This window comes from Perca flavescens, chromosome 2 (genome assembly GCF_004354835.1).
Source record: "Perca flavescens isolate YP-PL-M2 chromosome 2, PFLA_1.0, whole genome shotgun sequence".
Lineage (NCBI taxonomy): Eukaryota > Metazoa > Chordata > Actinopteri > Perciformes > Percidae > Perca > Perca flavescens.
Window position 1 is genome coordinate 31,421,157 of NC_041332.1, and position 22,124 is coordinate 31,443,280.

General features: G+C 41.3%; 1 protein-coding gene across 2 annotated transcripts in view; it reads left to right on the plus strand.

The window, feature by feature from the left end:
- dchs2 (dachsous cadherin-related 2) overlaps positions 1–22,124 on the plus strand; it is a 43,416-nt gene that overhangs the window by 11,433 nt on the left and 9,859 nt on the right. For both annotated transcript variants that reach the window (XM_028592980.1, XM_028592971.1), the window contains 11 exons: positions 2,094–2,330; positions 6,083–7,108; positions 7,748–7,935; positions 8,326–8,425; positions 8,517–8,677; positions 9,682–10,525; positions 11,754–11,993; positions 15,951–16,085; positions 18,986–19,195; positions 20,864–21,724; positions 21,808–21,921. In XM_028592980.1, coding sequence (XP_028448781.1) covers positions 2,094–2,330; positions 6,083–7,108; positions 7,748–7,935; positions 8,326–8,425; positions 8,517–8,677; positions 9,682–10,525; positions 11,754–11,993; positions 15,951–16,085; positions 18,986–19,195; positions 20,864–21,724; positions 21,808–21,921 — 4,116 coding nt within the window. The remainder of the gene's footprint in view (positions 1–2,093; positions 2,331–6,082; positions 7,109–7,747; positions 7,936–8,325; positions 8,426–8,516; positions 8,678–9,681; positions 10,526–11,753; positions 11,994–15,950; positions 16,086–18,985; positions 19,196–20,863; positions 21,725–21,807; positions 21,922–22,124) is intronic.

The window sequence follows — 22,124 nt, forward strand, 5'->3', positions numbered from 1 at the left end:
AATTTGTCATGCCTTCAGAATATTGTAATGAATTTGAAGTCATTTGTAGGCCAAGTTATTTTCTAGTTTATCTACGATCTGTCCAATGTACGGTGGCCTGAGGGGCAAAATACAACAACACTGGATGAAACAAACAAATTGACTGACTGGGCTAATTATTCTGTAATTTTGTGTTCCTGCTTTGTTAATATGTTTTTGAAAATGTTGTTTTTTTTAGAAATATTGTGTTTTGGGCCACCGTATCATAATCAAATCAAAACTCAACACGGTGGATAGTTACACTTTAATTGAGTTTTTCAACTGTTTGAATATGGCATCCAGCTTCAGTGCCTTGTCACGTAGAGCCACACACTAGTCTTAAAGTCACTTGTGTGACTGGCAGTCCCGGCGTTGAGGGATAAACAACTTACTCTGTGTAAGTCCCCGTGATATGATTGCCAGTGTCACTGCTCAGCAGGGGTGATGCAGAAGGCCCAAAGCTTTATATCCCCATGTGGCAGAGTTTAAGGTAAGGTTTATACTCAGCCATACTGTAATACTAAATCGGACATTTTAAATAAGTAGAATGTGTATTTGATGTAGTTCTTCATGCACATGAATGTTTTTTTCCGAACTGAATACAGTATGAGCAGTAGTGCTGAGTCTCTCTATCATAGTGACGGGATTGCAAGGTGAATTTAGGTGACAAAAATTTGTTGCGTTCCTGAACCATCTGTCGTCATGCAGCTGTCTGTCTATAAATGCAGTAAACAAAATGGTGACTAATGTAGATGTGGTTATCACCAATGCAGCATGTCACAAAAGCATTTGTGTACAAAGTATTTTAAAGGATTTGTAAAATGGCATCCTTGGTCATTGTTTTAAATTCATGCAGATGTTGTTTTTAAAATGAATTCAGATATTGTTTGTGTTCTTTGTGTGCAGTGTTTGAGAGTTTTTTTTTTTTACCTTTTTGTTGTCTAACTTGTATTTTTGCAAAATTGCGTTTGTGCTGCCCTCTTGGTCTAGCCTGGCTTCGTCCTCCTACGTACTTCCGCTTAATTTTCATTTTCCGTCAGTACTCCATCTGGGTTTGCGGTATATTCTTGGGTTATCTCCGGCCAAATCTTTACCGGTCCAATCAGTGAACAGAGGGACTGGATTAAAAACAATGACGTTGAGGTTGTGCGCTAGTCTGAGTTGTAGTTCCGTTAACGGTGGCGGAGAAAGATGCGAGCAAATGATGAACGATGATCATTCGGTCCGTTGTGGCAACGCTGCCGAATATCCAGAAGTTAAAGCCCGAGCAAGAACAATCTTTGCTGAGTTGTGTTGGTGGCCATGATGTTGTGGCCCTCCTACCCACAGGGTACGGGAAAAGTTAGATTTTCCAGCTTGCTCTGTTAGTGGTGAAGGAGTCGGCTAAGGCGAACGCTAGTGATGCTAAGCTGACGTCACAACCAAACGTTAGCGATTGGTTATGGCAGATCCAGAGTGGCTCTGGACAGATCCAATAGTTTTAAACTTCAACACAGTACCCGCCTTCAAGGAAGTTAACACTTGTCAATGGAGAGTGGCCAGACTCTCTGTACAAATGAAATGTACCAGAGTCTGGTAGGTAGGACCAGGCTACTCTTGGTCAGCCCTGCCTTTTAAAAGGAGATTTTAGTCTCAGTCATGCCTGCAACTAACAACCCTTTTCTTCACTGATCTATCCAATGATTATTTTCTCAATGAACTGGTGAACTGGTGCAATGTGATGCATTCACATAGTTTATTTGACCAACCAACAGTCCAAAGCCCAAAAAGAAAATTGTTTTAAATCTATAGGAAAAATCAGCACATTCTCACATTTGAGAAGCAGAGCCAGGCATTTTTGCTTGAAAAATGATGGACATGATCAAATAATTAAAATAGTTGCTGATTAATTTAGTTGGAGATCAACTAACCTTAGCTCTAATCCTACTGGAACTTTTACATGGTTAAATGAGAGAAAAGACAGAAGAAAAATGGCAATTCAATTAAGCGGTGTTTATTGAAATATAGCAATTTGTATGACGTGTGAGTGTTGAAGCTCAATGAATAAAACATGTAACCTGTTTGTTTGAATGTAGGAATGCTCCTCCTGACCTCCACTCTGACTCATCTGGGTGCAGCCAGTGTGAAGCTCTCAATAACCGCACAGGATGGTGAGGGCGTGACCTCAGTCAGGCCCGCAGAGATCACCATCAATGTTTTACGCAGCGCCCAGGCTCCAGCTGTGTTCCAGAGGTCACGCTACAGCTTTGCAGTGCCCGAGGACGCGCCACCGTGGACTGCCGTGGGGACAGTGGAGGCCATAAACCCGGCAGGTGAGTGTACATCTGGCCACATCGTGGTTTTCTGGAGGAGAGGCTGATGAAGAAGGCTGATATTGCCAAAGATGGGTGTATGAGTAATCAGATTACTTACACATTACGGTTTTTTTTTTAAATCAATGAAAAGGTTAGAATTCTGCATCTTCTGCAAGTAGTGGCGATTACTAAATTGTGTCATATCTGCTGCAACATTTACTTTATTAACCCTCTGAGGTCTAAAGGCATTTTTTTAGATATCTTCTTGAATTCTCCTTTTAAGGGGTTTTGCATATAACCGTATCCCCATGTGTTTCATATCAAAATGTTCAGAACAAACTCAGCTTTCTGAATAGTGATGCCCGGGATTTTTCCAGAGCAATGTATAAAGACATAATTATCCATAAAGCAGAAATATTTCTCGAATCTCTTGTGCAAACAAACCTACACTCAATTGTTTTGGTGCTTGAAATGAGTTTACAAAAGTCTTGAGTTCACAAAAGTAGTGTAATATATGAATAAAATATTAAATAAATGTCTAAACATCGCTTGGACTCGCTGGTGCGTCTTTTTGTCCTCAGAGGGTTAAATAGATCAAGTATCAGCCAGAAGTGATCAATTCTGGGGCGCCTGGGTAGCTCATCTGGTAGAGCGCGCACGCATATACAGAGGTTTACTCCTCGACGCAGCGGCCGCAGGTTTGGCTCCGACCTGCGGCCCTTTGCTGCATGTCATTCTGCATGTCTCCCCTTTCATGTCTTCAGCTGTCCTATAAATAAAGTTCTAAAATGCCCAAAAAAAATAAAGAAGTGATCAATTCCTATTAAATACTGCTTCTAAGTTACTTGCTGTGTCTGAAATCCAGGGCATTTTAAAGTGTGACACTATTGGCCCCCCTCAAACAGAATCGAGACCACTGTGTCACCACCCCGTTTTTTGAACTACAGTTCCCATAATGTGGGGCCTACCCATGGATGTAAAGACAAATATCACTGGATTACGGGGCACCCTGGTAGCTCACCTGGTTGAGACTGCGCCCCATCTACAGAGGCTCAGTCCTTATGGCAGCGGCCCGGGTTCAATTCTGCATGTCATTCCCCTCTGTCTGACTCCTTTCCTGTCTTCAGCTGTCCTATCAAATAAGGCCTAAAATGCCCATAAAATAAAAAAAAAATAAACATATAACTGAATTACTTTGATACTGAAGAGAACTCAAAAACATGATGATTCTCAGGCAAGTTCTGGAGTTATATAGAGCGTCTTGTTTCTGTGATTTATGATTATGGGTTTATGGATGTTTACTTGTGACGGACATCAGAGATGATAATGTCCTCTGAATGTGAAAGTGTCACACTGAATTTAAAAATATGTAAATATGTATGCCTGTGTGTTCAAGTTTGACGCAAATTACGCCAATCAGGCGCCAAGGGTTTTGAAGTGCTTTACTTGTCTCCATGAGCTGTGTGTCGCCGCCTCTGCTGCAGCGCCACCTGCTGACCGCGTTGATTAGGAGGCCAAATCTGCAGGCCAACCCACAATAACTACCCTCCTGTTTGTAGAACACCAGGAGGCATCTGTCCCTTTCACCCAACAACATTGTATACACACTCTAAAACAATATAATTACATTTTGCAAGCTTAAAAAGAATATTAGTGGATGAACATATCCACTTATAGTTAGGAAGCATGTGTATCAGTTATGCTTGATTAAAGGGAAATGTCCTTGTTTTTTTTATAAGGGGGAAAAACAGCACAACGGTTCCATTTGTAGTAAATGTAATCACTGTCCCCTCTCAATGTGTCTGTGTGCGCCGACTTCCTGTCACAGTCCAAAGAACTGCGGGTAGGGTTATTTATTTATTTATATAAGGAGGATCGACAAATACTCTTAATTATTATTTCTAATACCACAAACCTTTAATGTACCCATTTCAGTTTTTCAAAAAATATCAAAATAAAGTCAACCAACTGATTTTAAGAAGGCAAATTTCTCCAACCTTGAACGTTGCAGAAATGCAGTATTTTAAGTACGATTTGTCCTGACAGATCAGTTGCCATTGTTCAAATGTCCAGCGTGATATGAAGAGGCAAGCAGTAAAGAGGACGGCAGCAGTTTAATCTTTAATCCTCCTTCGCCACATGTACAGATGACAGATGATAAAGGGTCAAAGACAACTGTACGCTATACTATATCATTGTTCTAAAAGGCCAAAGATAGTTTTAAGCCATAAATATACACATATATGTTATTATAAATATGTATATATTGTAATAGCATTTGTTAGTTAGTTGGTTAGTTTTGTTCATTGTGCCTGTGGGAAAATTAGGTTGCAGCAGAAATAACAAGGCATTTTTTCCAACAAAAGACAAAAACAACAATGAACATAACTTTAGACATTGGACATCGCTACACATAGAATTGACCAGGGCAATCATAGATGGAGGGGGGGGGGGGGGGGGGGTACAGACCAGCTGGATTGCTTTGTAGGAGTTTAATTAATGTAATTAGTTGTAGATAAAAGGGAGTTTTACACAGTATAAATACAAATGGGATTCTTAGAGATAGAGCAGTGTGTATTCCGCATAATATTTGATCTACAGTAACATAAAGGAGTCTCCTCTCTCTCTCTGTGGAGAGTTTCCCCGACTCCCCAGTTGTCCAGGATTATCCCTTCATAGTCCACTTGTTATGTGCCACTAACTCCTCTTAGTCCCCCTCAGCAGCTAAACCCACTCCACTCCACCAGACAGTCATTCGAGGTTGTCTAATCAATTAAAAGATTAGGGCTTCAACCTAAAGCGGAAACAACAGAACTGGGCCTGTTTGACAGGGGTCGGGCACCGTTAAGCCTCTGCTGGTTTCAGGGGTTTGTTAGTTACTGTTGAAGAGCAACAAACACTTGGAGGGGATTAAAGAGATCTTCTGAGCTGGACTGTAATTACTTAATGTTGCTGACTGTGTGTGTGCTGTAAAATGGTATATTTGCATTAGATAGAGTATGTTTTCCCACTATGTGCATGAATCATATAGATTATGTGGATCTGACACTTTACCGAGGACCACATTAAGCCAAAACAACGTGCTTAACAGACAGCACGTAGATAACGGTTACTATTATACTATTATTTTGAGTGTAACTCTACTCAGATGGTGTTGGTTTTTAAACTCACCAGTTTAACAAGGCAGAGTGTGGTGATCCTTGACTAGATTGGACTAAAAAAAGAATACACTCGTTTTAAGTTGCAGTTATGTTTCTCTTTGCCTTTTTTGTTCTTTTATTTAATATATATTAATTTAATAAATCATATTTTTTTATTTTATACTTTTTAAAATTCTTTTTCCCTTTTCTTTTCTTCAACTATGATACGTGCCAGTGTACATTTAGTAAGTTTTGTCTTCTATCTCTTAATCTCAACTTTTGAGATGGTAAATGACAACTACACCTTACTTTAACAGTTTCTGGAACGACATGTTGAATTAATTTTCATTTCATCCATTTTCATTTTGAATTCTTTTTTTCTTGTGAACAAAAAATAATAATAATAATAAAAAAATAGCAAACAAAAATTCCACTCACATCCATTGTTTTGGGAAAGAGGCAAAAATATCTCAAAAGTCTGGACAAATAAAACCAAAACTATCAGCATAGCCAAATGCAACCAATAAAGGTAAGTTAGGGAAGTTAAAATGTTAGTTTACAATTTAGTAGAACTGACCCTTCTAGTGTTTAGTTGATTATGTATCAATAAAAACTCTTTTGTCTTCACAGATTCAGAACCGGTGTCCTACCGAATCTCCTCTGGCGATCCTCAGGGTTTGTTCTCCATTCACCCAAAGTCCGGCCTGATCAGCAACGTCAAACCTCTGGACCACGAGTCGCAGCCGTACGCCCTGCTGGTTCTACAGTCCTACACTGACTCCTCTCCAGTTTACAGCACCACCCAGGTCAACATCACTATTGCTGACGTTAATGACAACGCTCCCGTTTTCCCCAAACTCAGCGACAGCATCACGGTGTCCCAAAACACACTGCCGGGGACAGTGTTGTTCATCGCGCACGCACACGACTACGACAGCGGTGCCAACGGCAGGGTGCAGTATCACCTGAAAAATCACAGAAATGGTACGTTTGTTGTCGACCGCAACCTCGGGACGGTTACGTTAAATCAGAGTTTGCAGGCGGGTCATCAGCAGAGGTACAGCCTGGAAATCGTAGCTAAAGACGAAGGCGAGCCTTCCCTGAGCTCTACGCTGACGCTCGCTGTCAACGTGGACCGCACAGCCGCGGAAGACAGCCTCGCCTTTGAGACGTTGGTCTACCAGGTTGAGATAGGCGAGGGCTACAGGAAAGATTCGAGGGTCATCCAGGTGAGAGCGCACCGGAGCCGGGGGGCTCACCTGTCGAACTCGGGCCTCGACTACTCCCTGGAGGCAGACGCCGGGTTTCCTCCAGCTCCGTTTCGGGTTCACCCAAAGACCGGATGGTTGTATCTCTCCCACAATCTGGACTACGAGACGGAATCCGCGTTTCGTTTTCGAGTGTTGGCCACAGCCAGGGAGGCCTCTCTGGCCAACGTGACAGCGACAGCCACGGTGATAGTGCTGGTGCTGGACATCAACGACAATCCGCCGGTGTTCAGCAGCGAGGTCTACTACTTCACCGTTTCAGAGGGCTCGTCGCCCCAAGGCCTGGTGGGAACCGTCAAAGCTGTGGATAAGGATTCTGGGAAAAACGCCCAGCTGTCCTACATCCTGCTCACAGATGGGAAGTTCTTCCGCATCAACACTAAAACAGGTAAAAGCATTGACATTAATAACACCACCTCGAGGTCATAGGGAGGGCTGCACAACATATCGTTTGTATTATCGTCATCGCGATATCAACTCGCGCAATAAACGCAACATCGCAAAAAGGCTGCGACATATCGCAAAAGACAAGATTTTTTAGAATTTGTTGAAAGAGAGTATACAAGTAGAAAACCGCACTTTAAAATGTATCTGTCATACTTTCTTTTTTTGGTGCATTTTATGTTCAATTCAATTTGTTTAATAAAAAAAAAAAAATTGGAAATGATTTTCTTTCGGGGTTTTTTAATTCAACAAGCAATTTGTTGTATTTTAGCAGAATACTGAAAGCAGCAGAAAGGCAGCACTGAGTACACTTTATTATCTGTCAATTTATCGCAAGTAATATCGTTACCATGATCAGAATCAGAATCAGAGACGAGTGTATTGCCACAGTAGTAACCCTGCGTGGAATTTGCCTTGGTGATTGCTGCATACACACACACAAAACACTAAACATGAATAAGAATAAACAATAAATACAGAAACAGGAACAAATATATTTTCCTCATATCGTGCAGCTCTGGTCATATGTAGGCTGTACTGATACGCGTCCTCACCTTTCTGTCCCTTCTCTGGACCCGTCCAGGTGAGATTATGAACTGGGTGGCGTTGGACCGCGAGCAGCACAGCCAGCACAGTCTGAAGGTGATGGTGACAGACCAGGGCCACCCTCGGCTCAATGCCACCGCCACCGCTCACATCCTGGTCACTGACATCAATGACAACACTCCACAGTTTACACACCTGCCTGCCAGCAAAGAGCTTAATGTTCAGGTAAACATGTTGGGAACCTTACCTGTATATTGTACTGCAAGAGCATGTGTGATCCTGGGAGACGGGAAAATTTCCTTTGATAGATTAGATTATATATAGCTAACAGCGATTACAGCACTTTAAAAAATGACTTGGGAGGAAACGCTAAAATTACAACAAAAAGGTTATGTTGTTTTTCACCTTTTGTAAGAGTGGATTTCTAAAGCTCTTTCATCATTCTTGATTGATTTATTTCCCTGTTCTCACCCGAACTTTGAATTCAAGATGAGTAGGAAGCAACACGCACACCGCTTGCTTTGCCTCGTTTGTTGTGCAAGGGATTAAATCCCTCGAAGATCCATTTATGAAGAAAAAAGAAAATTCACACACGTGTTCCTGTCTTTGCTGCAGATATGGGCTGGTCTGCCAGCAGGTTCCATGGTGACCAACATGTTTGCCAAAGATTTAGATGCAGGAGAAAATGGAACAGTCACCTTCTCATTGGTCACAGGTGAGCTAAGTACAGAATGCACTTTGACTGTTAGAGTATTATTGATGAGTTCCTGAGTATCACCATCTTGTGTTTCTCTGGGCTGATTCAGAGGATGAGGGTTTTGGACACTTTGAGATTGACAGTGAGAGTGGAGACATCAGAACAACAGAGCCGTTCACCCAGAACACCGAACCGTACTACACTCTGAAAGTAACTGCCACAGACAGCGGAGCCACACCTCTAGAGGACACTGCAGTCATCCATGTACAGGTACACTCATCCCTTTTCAATTCATACTACTGTGTGACTGCTGCTGGACTCCGTTTCAGAGATTAAATTGTTGAATGAATGATATTTTATTTATATGATTTAACCTTTGGGTTTCTTGGGATTGTATTTGTTGTACAACATTGGAACCACACAAATGCCATTTTTTTTTACATTTTCTGTTTTCCAAATCAACAAACTATAGTTTGTTTAGTTCATACATCGTTTTTTCAAAACACTTTGCCCTCTGTCTGTTATTATTATTTCAGAATAATCAGACAAATACCACAGAAGAAACAGCCATCAGTTTCTGCATGCATTTTCAAGAGCTTACGCCCAATGTACATTTTCATACTCATTGGTTGTAGATCTGGAATTCAAGACCCAGTTATTTTTTTCATGCTTTTCTCTTTAAAAACATGTTAAGAATGTCTTCATTGCTCACTGCTTGTATCTTGTCATGTGACTCTGTGACTTTAAAATGATAACGGTACCGTAGTACTTTGCACGGGGACTTTGCCCCAGAGATCTCTTCAAGGGAAAGAAGAAAGGTAGCCAGCTCCTAAATGTCAGTATAGCTTCATATGACATGATACAAAAAAACTCCCATTGTATCCAAAATAATCCACTTTACGAATAAAAACAAGTAATCATCCTAAAATAGGCTATATATTATCTATATCAATACACATTTTTTACAAATGTACAGAGACAGAAAATGAGCACAGTGTTTGGATTTAGCCAAGTAGCCTGAGTTTGGCACCAGGGGGAGACATTTTTTTTATTATCAAAGTCTTCATTTAGACTGTGGGGGTGAAACATTGTTCATGTTGATCCAACATCCAGATGTTTTTTTTTTTTCCAAATCACCACCTCTGGGAGATTTTTTCCGCTTCATGGCATTTTTTGGTCCTTTTTTAATTCTTCCCGGTGTTGTGACTTGCTATAGTTTTGCCGTGCAGTTTGAAATCTTTTACAGTATTACAGTGTATGTATTCCACCTGCAGGTTTACGGATTGGAGGCTCTGTATGGCCGCTCTGACCACCAAACTATGAGACGTTTCACGGTGAGAGAGGACACGGAGCCGGCGACGGTTATCGGCTCTGCCGCTGTTTCCTATGCTGGGAGGTTCCACTATTCCATCTCTGAGGGCGACGGGAGCGTTCACTTCGGCATCGACAGCTCCTCCGGTGACATATATATCAACCAGCCGCTGGACTACGAGGCGGCCATGCAGTACTTCCTCAAGGTCCGAGCTGAAGACGTAGGCCTGGCTCCTGGAGGCAACGTGTCCGTGCTGGTCAGCGTGATAGTGGAGGATGTGAACGACCACACGCCCTGGTTCCCTGATAAACTGGTGGTGTACGGCCTGTGGGAGGACGCTCCGGTCGGATCGCTGGCGTTTGCTTTTCATGCCCGAGATGCTGACGGGACCTTTCCCAACAGCGCCCTCCGCTACTCCCTGACCTTTGACCCGCAACTCGGCAGCTCTTCATCCCGCTTCCCTTTTCAGATCAACCCTCACACGGGGAGCCTGACCGTGACAGCACCTTTAGACCGCGAGACCAACCCCAGCTTTGCCTTCACTGTAACAGCGACGGACCAGGCGCAGAGGAAGGCCGAGCGCAAACGGACGTCCGTGACGGCTCAGGTGTTCCTGCTGGATGTGAACGACAACCGGCCGGTGTTCATATCGGCAGACGCAGTTCAGGTGATGGAGGATGCAGAGGTGGGGAGTCTGCTGCATCATTTTAAGGCCATAGATGGAGATCTGGGGGAAAACGGGGTTGTCTCCTACGTCATCGTGGCTGGAAACGAGAAAGGATTCTTCACACTGGAGGAGAAAACAGGTAGGATTCTTACAGGGCAGGACTAATGCATGAATAGTCTCGCATTGCCAGACCTTCCTCCACGGCGCTGCGGAGGAGGGTCTGGCTAGTCAACACAGCATTCTTGGATGGGAGAAAAACGTGCTCTGGTTTATTGGCATTTCTTTAAACCAATCATAATCGTCCTAGGCGGCGCCAAGCGCCGGACGGAGCAACGGTGCCGCTGCAAAATAGCCTCGGGAAGGACCTTGTTTTGGTGGAACGTGTGTACGATAGTCTAGCTAGCTGTCTGGATTTACCCTGCAGAGATCTGAGGAGCAGTTAACCATAGTCCTCAGAAATCCACCGGAGTTTAGAATTACGACACAAAGAAAGCGGAAGGTGGCGGTTATCCAGCTGAAAATGAGTGACATCCAGCGGATTTTCCGGCAGCACCTGAACAATCCCAGAAATGAAACGTCGTTGATATAGACTAATGAATTAATGATGGCGGGCTGATATATCATCAGATATTGGCTTACTGCTGGGCACCAGGGTAGCTCACCTGGTAGAGTGGGCACCCATATATAGAGGTTTACTCCTCAACGCAGCGCCCGCGGGTTCGACTCCGACCTGCGGCCCTTTGCTGCATGTCATTCCGTCTCTCTCTTTCTCCCCTTTCAAGTCTAAGCTGTCCTATACAAACAAAGGCCTAAAATGCCGAAAAAAATTATCTTTAAAAAGATATTAGCTTACTGCTGTTATATCCATTTTGCCGTGTGTCGGCGGACTAGACAGAACATTTTAAAGTAGTGTTTCTTCTATTACATACTTTGCCCACCAGGAAGCACTGACACATTTTTATTTTCTACTGTAAAATTTCCCAGTCAGTACATATTGTGTTATTCTTTATTTAAAAAAAAAAACATAAGTTTAAGGGATCCTTATAAAATAATGTTAATGTAATGTGCTTGTAAGAGGAATTAATATTAGCTGATATATTGTCACACTCAAATATTCATGTTGGTTTTGGCTTCTAAAATCCAATATTGGTCTGGTTTACATTTTTGGTTTAATCATTTTCTTATTATTTGTGACTAAATAATAAACAATTAAGGGTAAAAGTTACTTAAAAAAAAAAAAAAACATTCTGACAAAGCTGCATGGTGTTTCCATTTATTGCATTAACTCCAGAAAATTCGAAGCCACTTCTGCTTGAAAGATGAAGAAACCATCACGCTCAAAGTTCATCTTCTTCCGTCTTCTACAGGCCTCTTGTTTCTCTCGGCCCCTCTGGACTATGAGACGCAACGTTTCCACCGCCTGAGCGTCCGGGCAGTGGACCACGGCCTGCCCTCGCTCTCCTCCACCCAGACTCTGACGGTGGAGGTGGGGGATGTAAACGACCAGACCCCCGTCTTCAGTCAGAGCAGCTACAACGCCAGCGTGGCGGAGAACAGAGACCCTGGAGAGCCGGTGATCAGGGTCTCTGCCACTGATAAGGATTCAGGTAATAATTATCAGCATCTTTATGGTTTACTTATGAGTTGAGGTTTTCATATAAAAGTAAATAATGGGGGGAAATAGGCATTCGTTTTGTTTTAGTGATTATTTAATTTAATTGTTTCGTTCCTAAAATGTAAAAAAAAAAATAATAATTGAAAAATGCCCATAACAGTTTTCAAAGGCCCATATGATGATGATCCAGATGTTTCGTTTCTCCTAAGGAATAAAGATAGTAAGTTTATTATCATATAAGGTGAATAATAGCAGCAAATCCTCACAATTAAGAAGCTGGATCAGTTTTGCTTAAAAAAAAAAAAAAAGAGATAAATCGACTATTTGTTTTAGCTCCATTTTTTTTTTTTTTAACAGATTTTCCAAATCACATTTTCGTAACTTGTGACAGAAAATTTCAAGACCAAAATTTGGCATAAACATTCACAGACGATGACAACTGAACCAACTCCATGGCAACTTGGCAAACTCCACTTGCCGAGGAAGACCATGAGATGTGATTAAACGCTGTGGGGGGGGCACTAGTAATTAAGTTTAGCCTTTTTTTCTCTCAAAACAACAGTTACAGATCGTTTTATTTTATTTTTGTGCAGGCGGATAAAGTAAGGTTTTCTTATTAACTTAAAAAGGGCAGCCACATCTCAAGTCTTTCTAACAGTGATTTGAAAAAATATACATGTATATGTTTGGCTAGATGCAAATTCTGAGGTAGCATGCTTGTTTTTTTGTTTGGGGAAAATAAAGAATAAAATGAATGAACTAAGAACCAGAAAGGACCCAGCAACACCTCAGCTCCAGTTACTGGCAGCTGAATTAGATTTGAATCTGCCTTCTGCTGATTTTTCTGGAGCTTTTTCCTTATTTTCATTATCAGAGCTGTGGATCTAAGGATAGAGGATGTTGCATGTTGTAAAGGTTGAAAAAAAACAAAAAAAGTGTGTGGTTTTGCGCTATATAGATAAAGATTTATTTGAGAGACTTGAAAATGTTGAGAAAACAAAGCGATATGTCTTTATTGCCCTAAAATCTCAGTCATGTTCTATTTGGAGACTGTTAGATGAGCTGCAGTTTTCATCCAGTAGCATTGGAGTTTAGCCTGAAATAGTCCTCCTTTGGTAGGGGAGATGGCAGTATGCCTCCATAGTGCCTAGATGGCAGCACTAGCACGTGTCCTCAAACCCTCAAACTCAATATGCTTAAAACCCAAACCATAAAATTAAACTCATAAACAAGCCCCTAAATAATGGTATTTCTTTTTCATAAATTATGAAAACATTAAATGTCTCTTTTCCTTTTCTGTAGCATTGTAATATTTCAAACTCTAAATGGCTCGAAGAGGAAATTCCCATTCAACATTTCTCAGTTTCAGCAGTAGTATAACCGTTGATTTGTATTATCTTTAAAGCATAGTACCACATGACAAAATACAGTTGAGCAGCAGCTCGCCCTGCCGTGTTTTGGTTAAACTTCACCGCCGCAGTGAATCAAGGTTATCGTCTGTTTTGTTTCACTCCATTAGCAGCTTAATTGAAACCGACCCCCTGCCCTCTTGCGTTGTTCCATCTGTGTCTTTTCCATGTACTACGTTCACTGTACGTCCCAGCAAATCTCATTCATCTCACTCCAATCATATTCACAAATCTACACAATCGGTCCCGTTTATTTGAACATGTTGCGCGCGGGGCCTCCTGAATCCCACTCCGTCTCACCGTGTTGACAGTACGAGTCCTTTTTTAAATGCTGGAGGTGGAGGTCCATGTGGCAGGAGGATCTGTACAGGAGGGGTTTTGATGTGAACTAACATTCTTGGGGGGTGAGAATTGTCCAAGAACAGCAAGCACACAGCTCCTCTGGGAAATTTGACAGGTCCTGTCTCATGATGATTTCCATAATCCAAGCCATCTGTGCCAATAGGCGCCGTGTTTTCATCTGTCTCCTCAAATCGCCTCGTCCTCGTCCAGTTTCCATGTGTCGGAGGCAGTCAGAGGAGAAGTGCAATATCAACGAGTGTGACAGCTAACCTTTGTGTTACTCTGCGCGGCCTGGATTTCACTTTGTTCAGCAAATGTTAATGTTCGGAGGGAGTTTTTTAAAGAGTACCTGTGCTGTCCTTTAGGTCACAGGGGAACAGATACAGTTTTAGTATTCATACTTACTTTCAATCATCACACCAGACTTACCATGTACATGTTTGCATTAGGACATTCCAATGCTGGTCCCTCTTTTTTTTTTTTTTTTTTTTTTATTTACTTTTTTTCTTTTTTGCTGGAACCTTGTTTCCAACCAGAAACCTTGTATTTCTATATTTTGTCTCTAGTTGTTTTTTTGTGTTATTGATCATCCTTTACGTCGGTCTGTGGGTTGTACAAATATTTAAACAGTGATGAGGCGATTTTATATGACTTCGTCAAAGGTATATGGCTAAATATTAAGTTTTCAAATGAGCCTGCAAATTTCAATTTCCTGCAAAGCAACGGTTTTGGACATAACAAGGATTTCGCCTGACAGTGACGATACATACAGTATCTGCTATGTACATTTGTAATTCACTTACTCTGTGTTCTCCTTTTAAGGAAAAGAAATCCGAAACCAAAAAGGAGAAATTTGAAATTAGATAACTTTTATTAATCCCCAGAGTGGAGACTAGTTTGGTCATAACTAAGTCAGACATACTCCCACTACAGTAGGAACGCTAGCACACAAACTAACACGTGTTTTGGCCTAAAGGACGTTAGTGCAGCTGAGCGGCAAGAACCTACTTAACGATAATTACAATTATTAAAACCGCTGATCAATTAATAAGTAATAAATGAAGGGCAGATAATCAAGTGATGCACCTAAAAACAAGGCAATATATATGAAATTAAACTAAAATATACAGAGTAATGATGGTAAAAAATACAACCCATATAGGAAACAAGCAAATATCATTCAAGTTCAGTTATGTGCACAAAAAATCCTTCCAAATTATGCTGTGGAGCGTCTTGGCATCCATAAATGGTCACTCAACACACTTTTAAGACGGCTAAAAACACGTTTCTTATGAACTGGGAGTCAATCCAGTTATAGAACCATTGGCAGTAATGTTATTATCCCGACATACAACAGCATAAATATTGCTTTACTCAAATTAAAAAAAAACATTTTCTTCAAGAAAACAAGAGAACACTTTTGTGAAGGTAAATACAAGCTGGACAATTGCCCTATTAACTTCCATTGTAGCTTGTTTCGCTGCTGCCGACTGCAGTGATCTCGCTTAATACTGGACCAATGTCAAAGGTTGTTGTTCCCATCAGTCACTTGGACACAAAAACATAGGAAAATAGGGCCCAGGTTGAAAAAAAAACGTTAGTTACCCTTTAATGTGTGGCTGCCAGACTAAGGTTTTGCTCCCCTGTCCGTTTTTTGAAAGGTGACACAAGACATTGTGTGATTTACTATACCCCATGGTTCTGTTTTCAATTTGGCATCAGATAAGGCTCGTCAGAAATGTAAGCAGCCTTAAACATGAACTGACCTGATGAGGTGCTAAACTCAACCTCAGGACTGATGTGAGTGCTAAGATTGACAGAAAACTTAACTTAACTTTTTTTTTTGACATGAAAAAAAGCTAATGGATGAAAATGTGTTTATTGACTGCTTTTTCTTATTTCTTACAAAGGCAATATAGATTTCTAATCACCGTGGAAGGGTATGTGGAATAAGCTTAGACTTTACATTCAAATTAAAAAAGATTTCTATACAGAGCTATATATCAAATATACAGCAATTCTACAGATAAGGCCGAGGTAACGTAAAAAGAGGTTGTGTTTGTGGGGTTTTCCCTGCTTATTTTTAGTTGTTTCCCTCACATTCCATGAAATGAGGATTTGTTTCGAGGTCTGTAACAGTGTTCACAGTTCTGAAGAGCGTGTGAAACATACATTAACCTTGTGTGTTCCTCCCCCAGAGGAGAATGCCGGTGTGTGGTACAGTCTGTTGCCCGGTCCCGGCTACGAGCTCTTCAGCATCAACCCTTACACCGGTCTGATCACCACCACCTCCTACCTGGACAGAGAGCAGCAGCAGCACTTCCCTCTCAGAGGTAACACACACTCGCAGTTCAAACCTGTTACACCTGAGACACACAGAAGTGTGGAGAGAAATAGTGCTGTTGGGAGTAGTTAGGCTTGGGAGTGTTGTGTGTATGTGTGAATGTATTTTGTGTTTTTGTATCTTCTGTATATTTGTCTTAAGGACCCCCTCAAAAATTTGATGATTCCTCTCAAGGGGTTATTCTTCTAGTGAAAACACATGGACGTTGAACAGGGTTTCCCACAGAAGCTCCCGGGCCTCACCTGAAATAAAGCGTGCCTCCGCTCACTTCAGAGAACGTTTCATAAATATGATTTTAAGCTTACTAAGCTTTATGGAAATCAAGCAGTGGCACTACATCACACAGCAAAGGCCACCTATTTAATGAGTAGGACACTTGTTGAAACCGCCATCTTGGAGCCACATGGACATTAGGGGTGGGAATCAGCAGAGGTCTCACGATACAATATCACGATACTTATGTCACGATACAATATTATTGCAATTTAAAACATATTGCAATATTCTGTGATTATATTGCAATATGATACCTTTTTTCCAACTTCAAATTTTTCCCAATTTCAAATGATGTCCCCAAAGGGAAACTTTGTCAACATCTGTTTTATCTAAAAAGATACATTTCTCTGTTTGTTCATCTCACTTCTATTTTATTGCTGCAAAATGGGATTGTCAAGCAGACAAACTGACCAACACATATATAATTCAAGATCGATATTTGGCGTCTGTGTATCGATACAGTATTGCCAAAGAAAATATCGCGATACTTTCCTGTATCGATTTTTTTTTTTTTTTTTTTTCACCCCTAATGGACATAACGGTGCAGTGTGTCAGGATTGGTCTGATTCAGCTCAGCAGGTGAGTGAGTGATTTATTGCATATTGTGTTTTCTTGGCGGAAATTAATCAGAGTGGCATATTGCATTGCCTGGGGTCAGGGGAGAAAACAGTTGGAGGTTTTTTTCAAGTTGTAAAAAGTAGTGACAATCAATCACAATCAGGTGCTGATTAGTGAGGGAAAAAAAACTCAACAGGCAGAAGTTAGTTTCATAATGACCAGATGGACACAGGTTTAGAGTCTGCATTGCGTTGACGTGAGTTTAAAGTTTGTATTGACCAGATAGACCTTTATCATCCCTTTCCTGAATGAAAAACATCTCCAGTGTCAAACTGAAGATATAAACCAACTTTTTGAAAGCCTGTGATTCTGTTCTTTGTACAATGTTCCTGCTTGGCAACACATTTAAGTCAATACTTGGCTCAGATCTTCCTTCTGAAGGGTTATAAAACATATCTAAAGCCTGAAGCTGCTTAAACATATAAAATCTCTATGAAACACAGATATTTCTCTCATTCTGTTTCTCATTCTCTACCTTCTCTCTTGACATGCTTCACAGCCAAAGTCATAAAGAATGCAAGGTCTTTTGTATGAGGGCAACATAATTCAGCAGATTGATTTATGTTAAGGAAACAGATGACTTTTAAAGGGCTGAGCTACAGTATATCTAACCTCTACTGACTGCACCCTCTGCCTTTTGAAGTGTTTGCTTTAGACTCTCGTGGGCACACGCGGCAATTACATTCAGGCTATTCAGCAGTGTTTAGTGATAAACTGCTTTCAGATGTTTTATCGTAATATTTGTACAGTCAGCAGTATGATGAACAATTAAATATAATAACAAAATATAATAACCGGAAAGCCTGAATGTCTTGAAGTTGTGCCAGAATCCCGCAGGGCTTATTGGGAAATACCAAAATATGTAGGGACCATTTTCTCTGGCTGTAGATGCATTTGGAAAGAAATAAAATACTAAGTTCTTCTCAGTGTGTATTCAAAGCTGTCGCAGAATACGTTGACAGGATTGTTTATTTTATTCTTAGGGTCTGCCATGCTATTAAAAAACCGTTCAGTCATTTTGGTGTTAAGAGACTGAGACTGCTGAGCGAAACTGTATATTTCCATACACTGTCACTTGTAATACTTGTGTTTTCAATATATAGCCTACACTACATTACTGTCGAACTATTATAATAAGAGTCTGTGGCCTCTTTGAGCTGTTTACCAATAGCTGTTTTTCATATATAGTTGTGCTTTCGATATGGCTCTATGGAATGGCAATGTCAGTAGTTCGTTATTTTGACCGGTCCACCACTTCAGTCCAAATATCTCAACATAATTTGGATGATTCTTCTTCATATTTGGTAGAAATATCCATGTTCCCCAGAGCATGAACCCTAATAACTTTGTCAATCACCATCACGTCAAAACATTAATTTCTCCAATACTTTGGTTTATGACCTAATACCTGCAAAATCTAATGTCATTAACCGGAGTTGTTTTGCGGTTTAGTGCTAATTAGCCAATGTATGCATGCTAACATGCTACTGTAAGATGGTGAACATGGTAAATATGGTAAACATTTACCCGCTGAACATCTGCATGTTACTGGTGTCATTGTGAGCATGTTGATGTTAGCATTTAGCTCAAAGTACAGCCTCACAGACATGCTAGCATGGCGGTAAACCCTTAGTCACGTCCAGGAAGTAAATAACAACCAAAGATCAAGGGGGGCGTCATGATGGCCAAGTGGTTAACACCATTAAGACACATATATACTTGATGGCAATGACCCGGGTTTGATTCCAGCTTTGTTACACGTGATATCTCTCTCCCACTAACCATTTCCTGTCTTCATCTCTGTTGTGAGCGATCTAATAAATGCAAAATGCCAAAACAGAGTTAATTGAAACAACCGTTGAACTGGTGGAAACGCTGGTTGTTTTTTGTGAGCAGGAAAAAGCATTGACTTATTGACATCACAGGACCATCAAAATTGAATAAAATGATGCAGAGATTTCTAGTGTGAAGTCCTTTTTTGATTCCTGTCTGCAGTGCAGGCTCGTGACAGCAGCACACGGCCTCTGTCGAGTACGGCCACAGTGCTGTGCTCTGTGCTGGATGACAATGACAACCCTCCGGAGTTCATGCAGTCATCCTTCCAGATCAGCCTGCCAGAAAACCTTCCTCCTGGGGTGGTCCACACTGCTCAAGCCTCTGATCCAGACCACGGAGAAAATGGAACTATACACTACTCCATTCTAGGTAAGGAGCCCAGATAGTGCTCTGTATATAAAGCTATTTGGATAATGATTTGGCAGTTTTGGCTGGCATTTCTATTGGTAATAACATTATACTCACCAAGGCAATAGCTTAGATCTTGGAACTCATCGACATTGTAAAAAATAATTCCAAAGGGTAAAGAAACTAAGCAATCATACAGATTTTAAACAAACCCTGAGCTAAGCCAAACTTATTTGGGAGAAAAAATGTAGATAAATTATAAAATAGCTACCCAAACTGTCCATTAACAATCCATGCCAGACCCACTTACTGGTACTTTGAGCGATCATACATTCCATAGTTGTGCATGCACAGTTTTTCTGTTCAATAAGGGATTATTAGCGACATTTCAGGTTTTTCCTTCAAATAAAGTGGTTTAGATTATACGGTTGAACCGTCTTGTCCGCTCATGTCATATTTAGTCGTATTTTGTCGAGATCTCAGCAATTACTTTGGCAATAAATGTTATACGTAATGGCAGTGGTGGAATGTAACTAAGTACATTTACTCAAGTACTGTACTTAGTACAAATTTAAGGTACTTTACTTGAGTCTTTTCTTGTCCTGGTGTGACCTTGGGAATTCTGCATGGTGTATAATTATTTCACCACACCGTGACACCAGGATCTCCTTAGGATGAGTTCTGTTTATTCTGGTGACAAACACGAATAGACAGACCTCGTCATGCAACAGAACGGCCCGCTCCAACTGCTACAATACACACATTAACACATATACACATATTCTGCCGCAAATTTAAGATAGCTACACTAACTCTTAAAAACTCGTAAAACATGTAGAAAGGTTGGGACAGACATTATAAAAGTGTGGGGCAAAATATCAACAGAATTATACAAGAAATAATGGAATTAATTAAAATAATGAATGAGCCAAAAATAAATTACACTCACCTCTCCCAAACAGTATTACAAAAAGGGGACAGGGAAAGGGGACACCAGGTATTTATAGTCCCAGGACCACCGAAGAAGAAATAAAGGAGGGGCTCTGAACTCTAACATATAGCCTATTTACCTTACACTAGATACATTTTAAGACAAAAGTAACCACAATAGATTTTGTCTAATTATAAATGAGATAAAGGCAAATGCAAATATGTCCCTGTTACAATGGCACTTTCTACTTCTACTCCGCTACATTTCAGAGAGAAATATTGTACTTTTTTACTCCACTACATCAATCTGACAGTTTAAGTTACTATTTCCTTTACAAATTAAGATTGTTGCACGCAAAACACATGTCGTTTCTAAAATGTTTTTTTATTATAAATTAAACTACCCAACAATATAACGGCCTACAAGTACAGATGAAACGATTAGCTGATTAAACAGTCGATTGACAGAACTGATCGTTTCCAGTTTCTAAAATGTGAGGATTTTACTTTTAATTACATTTTCCTGATGATACTTACATACTTTTATTTAAGTAACAATTTCAATGCAGGACTTTTACTTGTAACAGAGTATTTTTTACAGTGTGGTATTAGTACTTAAAGGATCTGAATACTTCTTCCACCACCGCATAATGGAATAGAAATAACAATGGATAGAAATGATGGACACATCTACAAAAATAAGAGCCAAGCTTTGATAAGCCGTACTGATGCTTTTTATGCCTATCCACTTTTCTTTAGGTGAGGACTACAGAGGTCGCTTCACCATCAACAGCCACACAGGTGCTGTCAGCACCACACAGGTCCTGGACCGCGAGGAAAGGCAGAATTACACGCTCACCATACAGGCTCGGGACTACGGCCCCACCCCGCTCAGCTCCTCCACCCAACTCCAGCTGCTGCTGCTGGACCAGAACGATAACATGCCCTCCTTCACCCGTAAGAGCTACCACGCCTCCATCAGCGAGGGTCTACCCGCCGGAGCGGAGGTCCTGCGTGTCAGCGCCTTCGATCCCGACGAGGGGTCCAACGGGGACCTGACCTACTCTCTGACGGAGGACAGCAGCCAGGGGGCCTTCTCAGTGGACGCGTTCACCGGAGTGATCCGCACCACCAGGTCTCTGGACAGAGAGAGCAGGGCCCAGTACACCCTCCGAGCTGTGGCTACCGACGGCTGCGCTCAAGGACCACTGAGCTCGGTGGCATCGCTGACCATACAGGTGGAGGACGTGAACGACAACGTGCCGGCCTGCGAGCAGAATCCCATCAACGCGTGGGTGTCTATGAGGACTCTACCAAACCAGATAGTTACCACGGTGACGGCAACAGACGGTGACCAGGGTGACAATGGGACTATGCAGTTCATGCTGTCTGATGAGGAGAACCTGTTTGACATCAACAGCGCGTCTGGAGAGATTTCATTAAGAAGACGAGTGCGAGCAGGTTTCTCCGGGAGGAAGCTGCAGGTTGTGGTTTCAGACCAAGGGCGGCCTGCTTTAACCTCCACCTGCCTGGTTTTCATCCATCTGAAGGGAGAACATGAAGGGCTACAGTTCACAAATAAAGTGTACAACGCTACTGTCAAGGAGAACAGTAGAGCTGGTACGTTTTATTACCTCTATTCCTTCTGTTTTCACTGATACCATCAAAAACCTCATCAAGCCTTTCACTCTCTCTTTGTCAAGGCACTTGGATTGCAAAAGTGGAGGCCAGTGACCAAACCAACAGCAGACAAAGGATCACGTACACCATATTTAGCGGCAACGAGAATCATATTTTCTCCATCACCCGTCACACAGGTAAGAAACCAAACAAAAACATTGCTTTTGTTCCCTTTTTTTTCTTGCCGTCTATTCAAAGTTGTTGCTGTAGTTCTCTGGTTATGATTAGCAGATGGTATTCTTGTTATGTATTTGCATAAAAAAAGTCCTGCTTACTTTTATCATTTAAGTTATGCTAATAGTACATATTCTCATTCACTCATCCATTTTATTTTCCACTA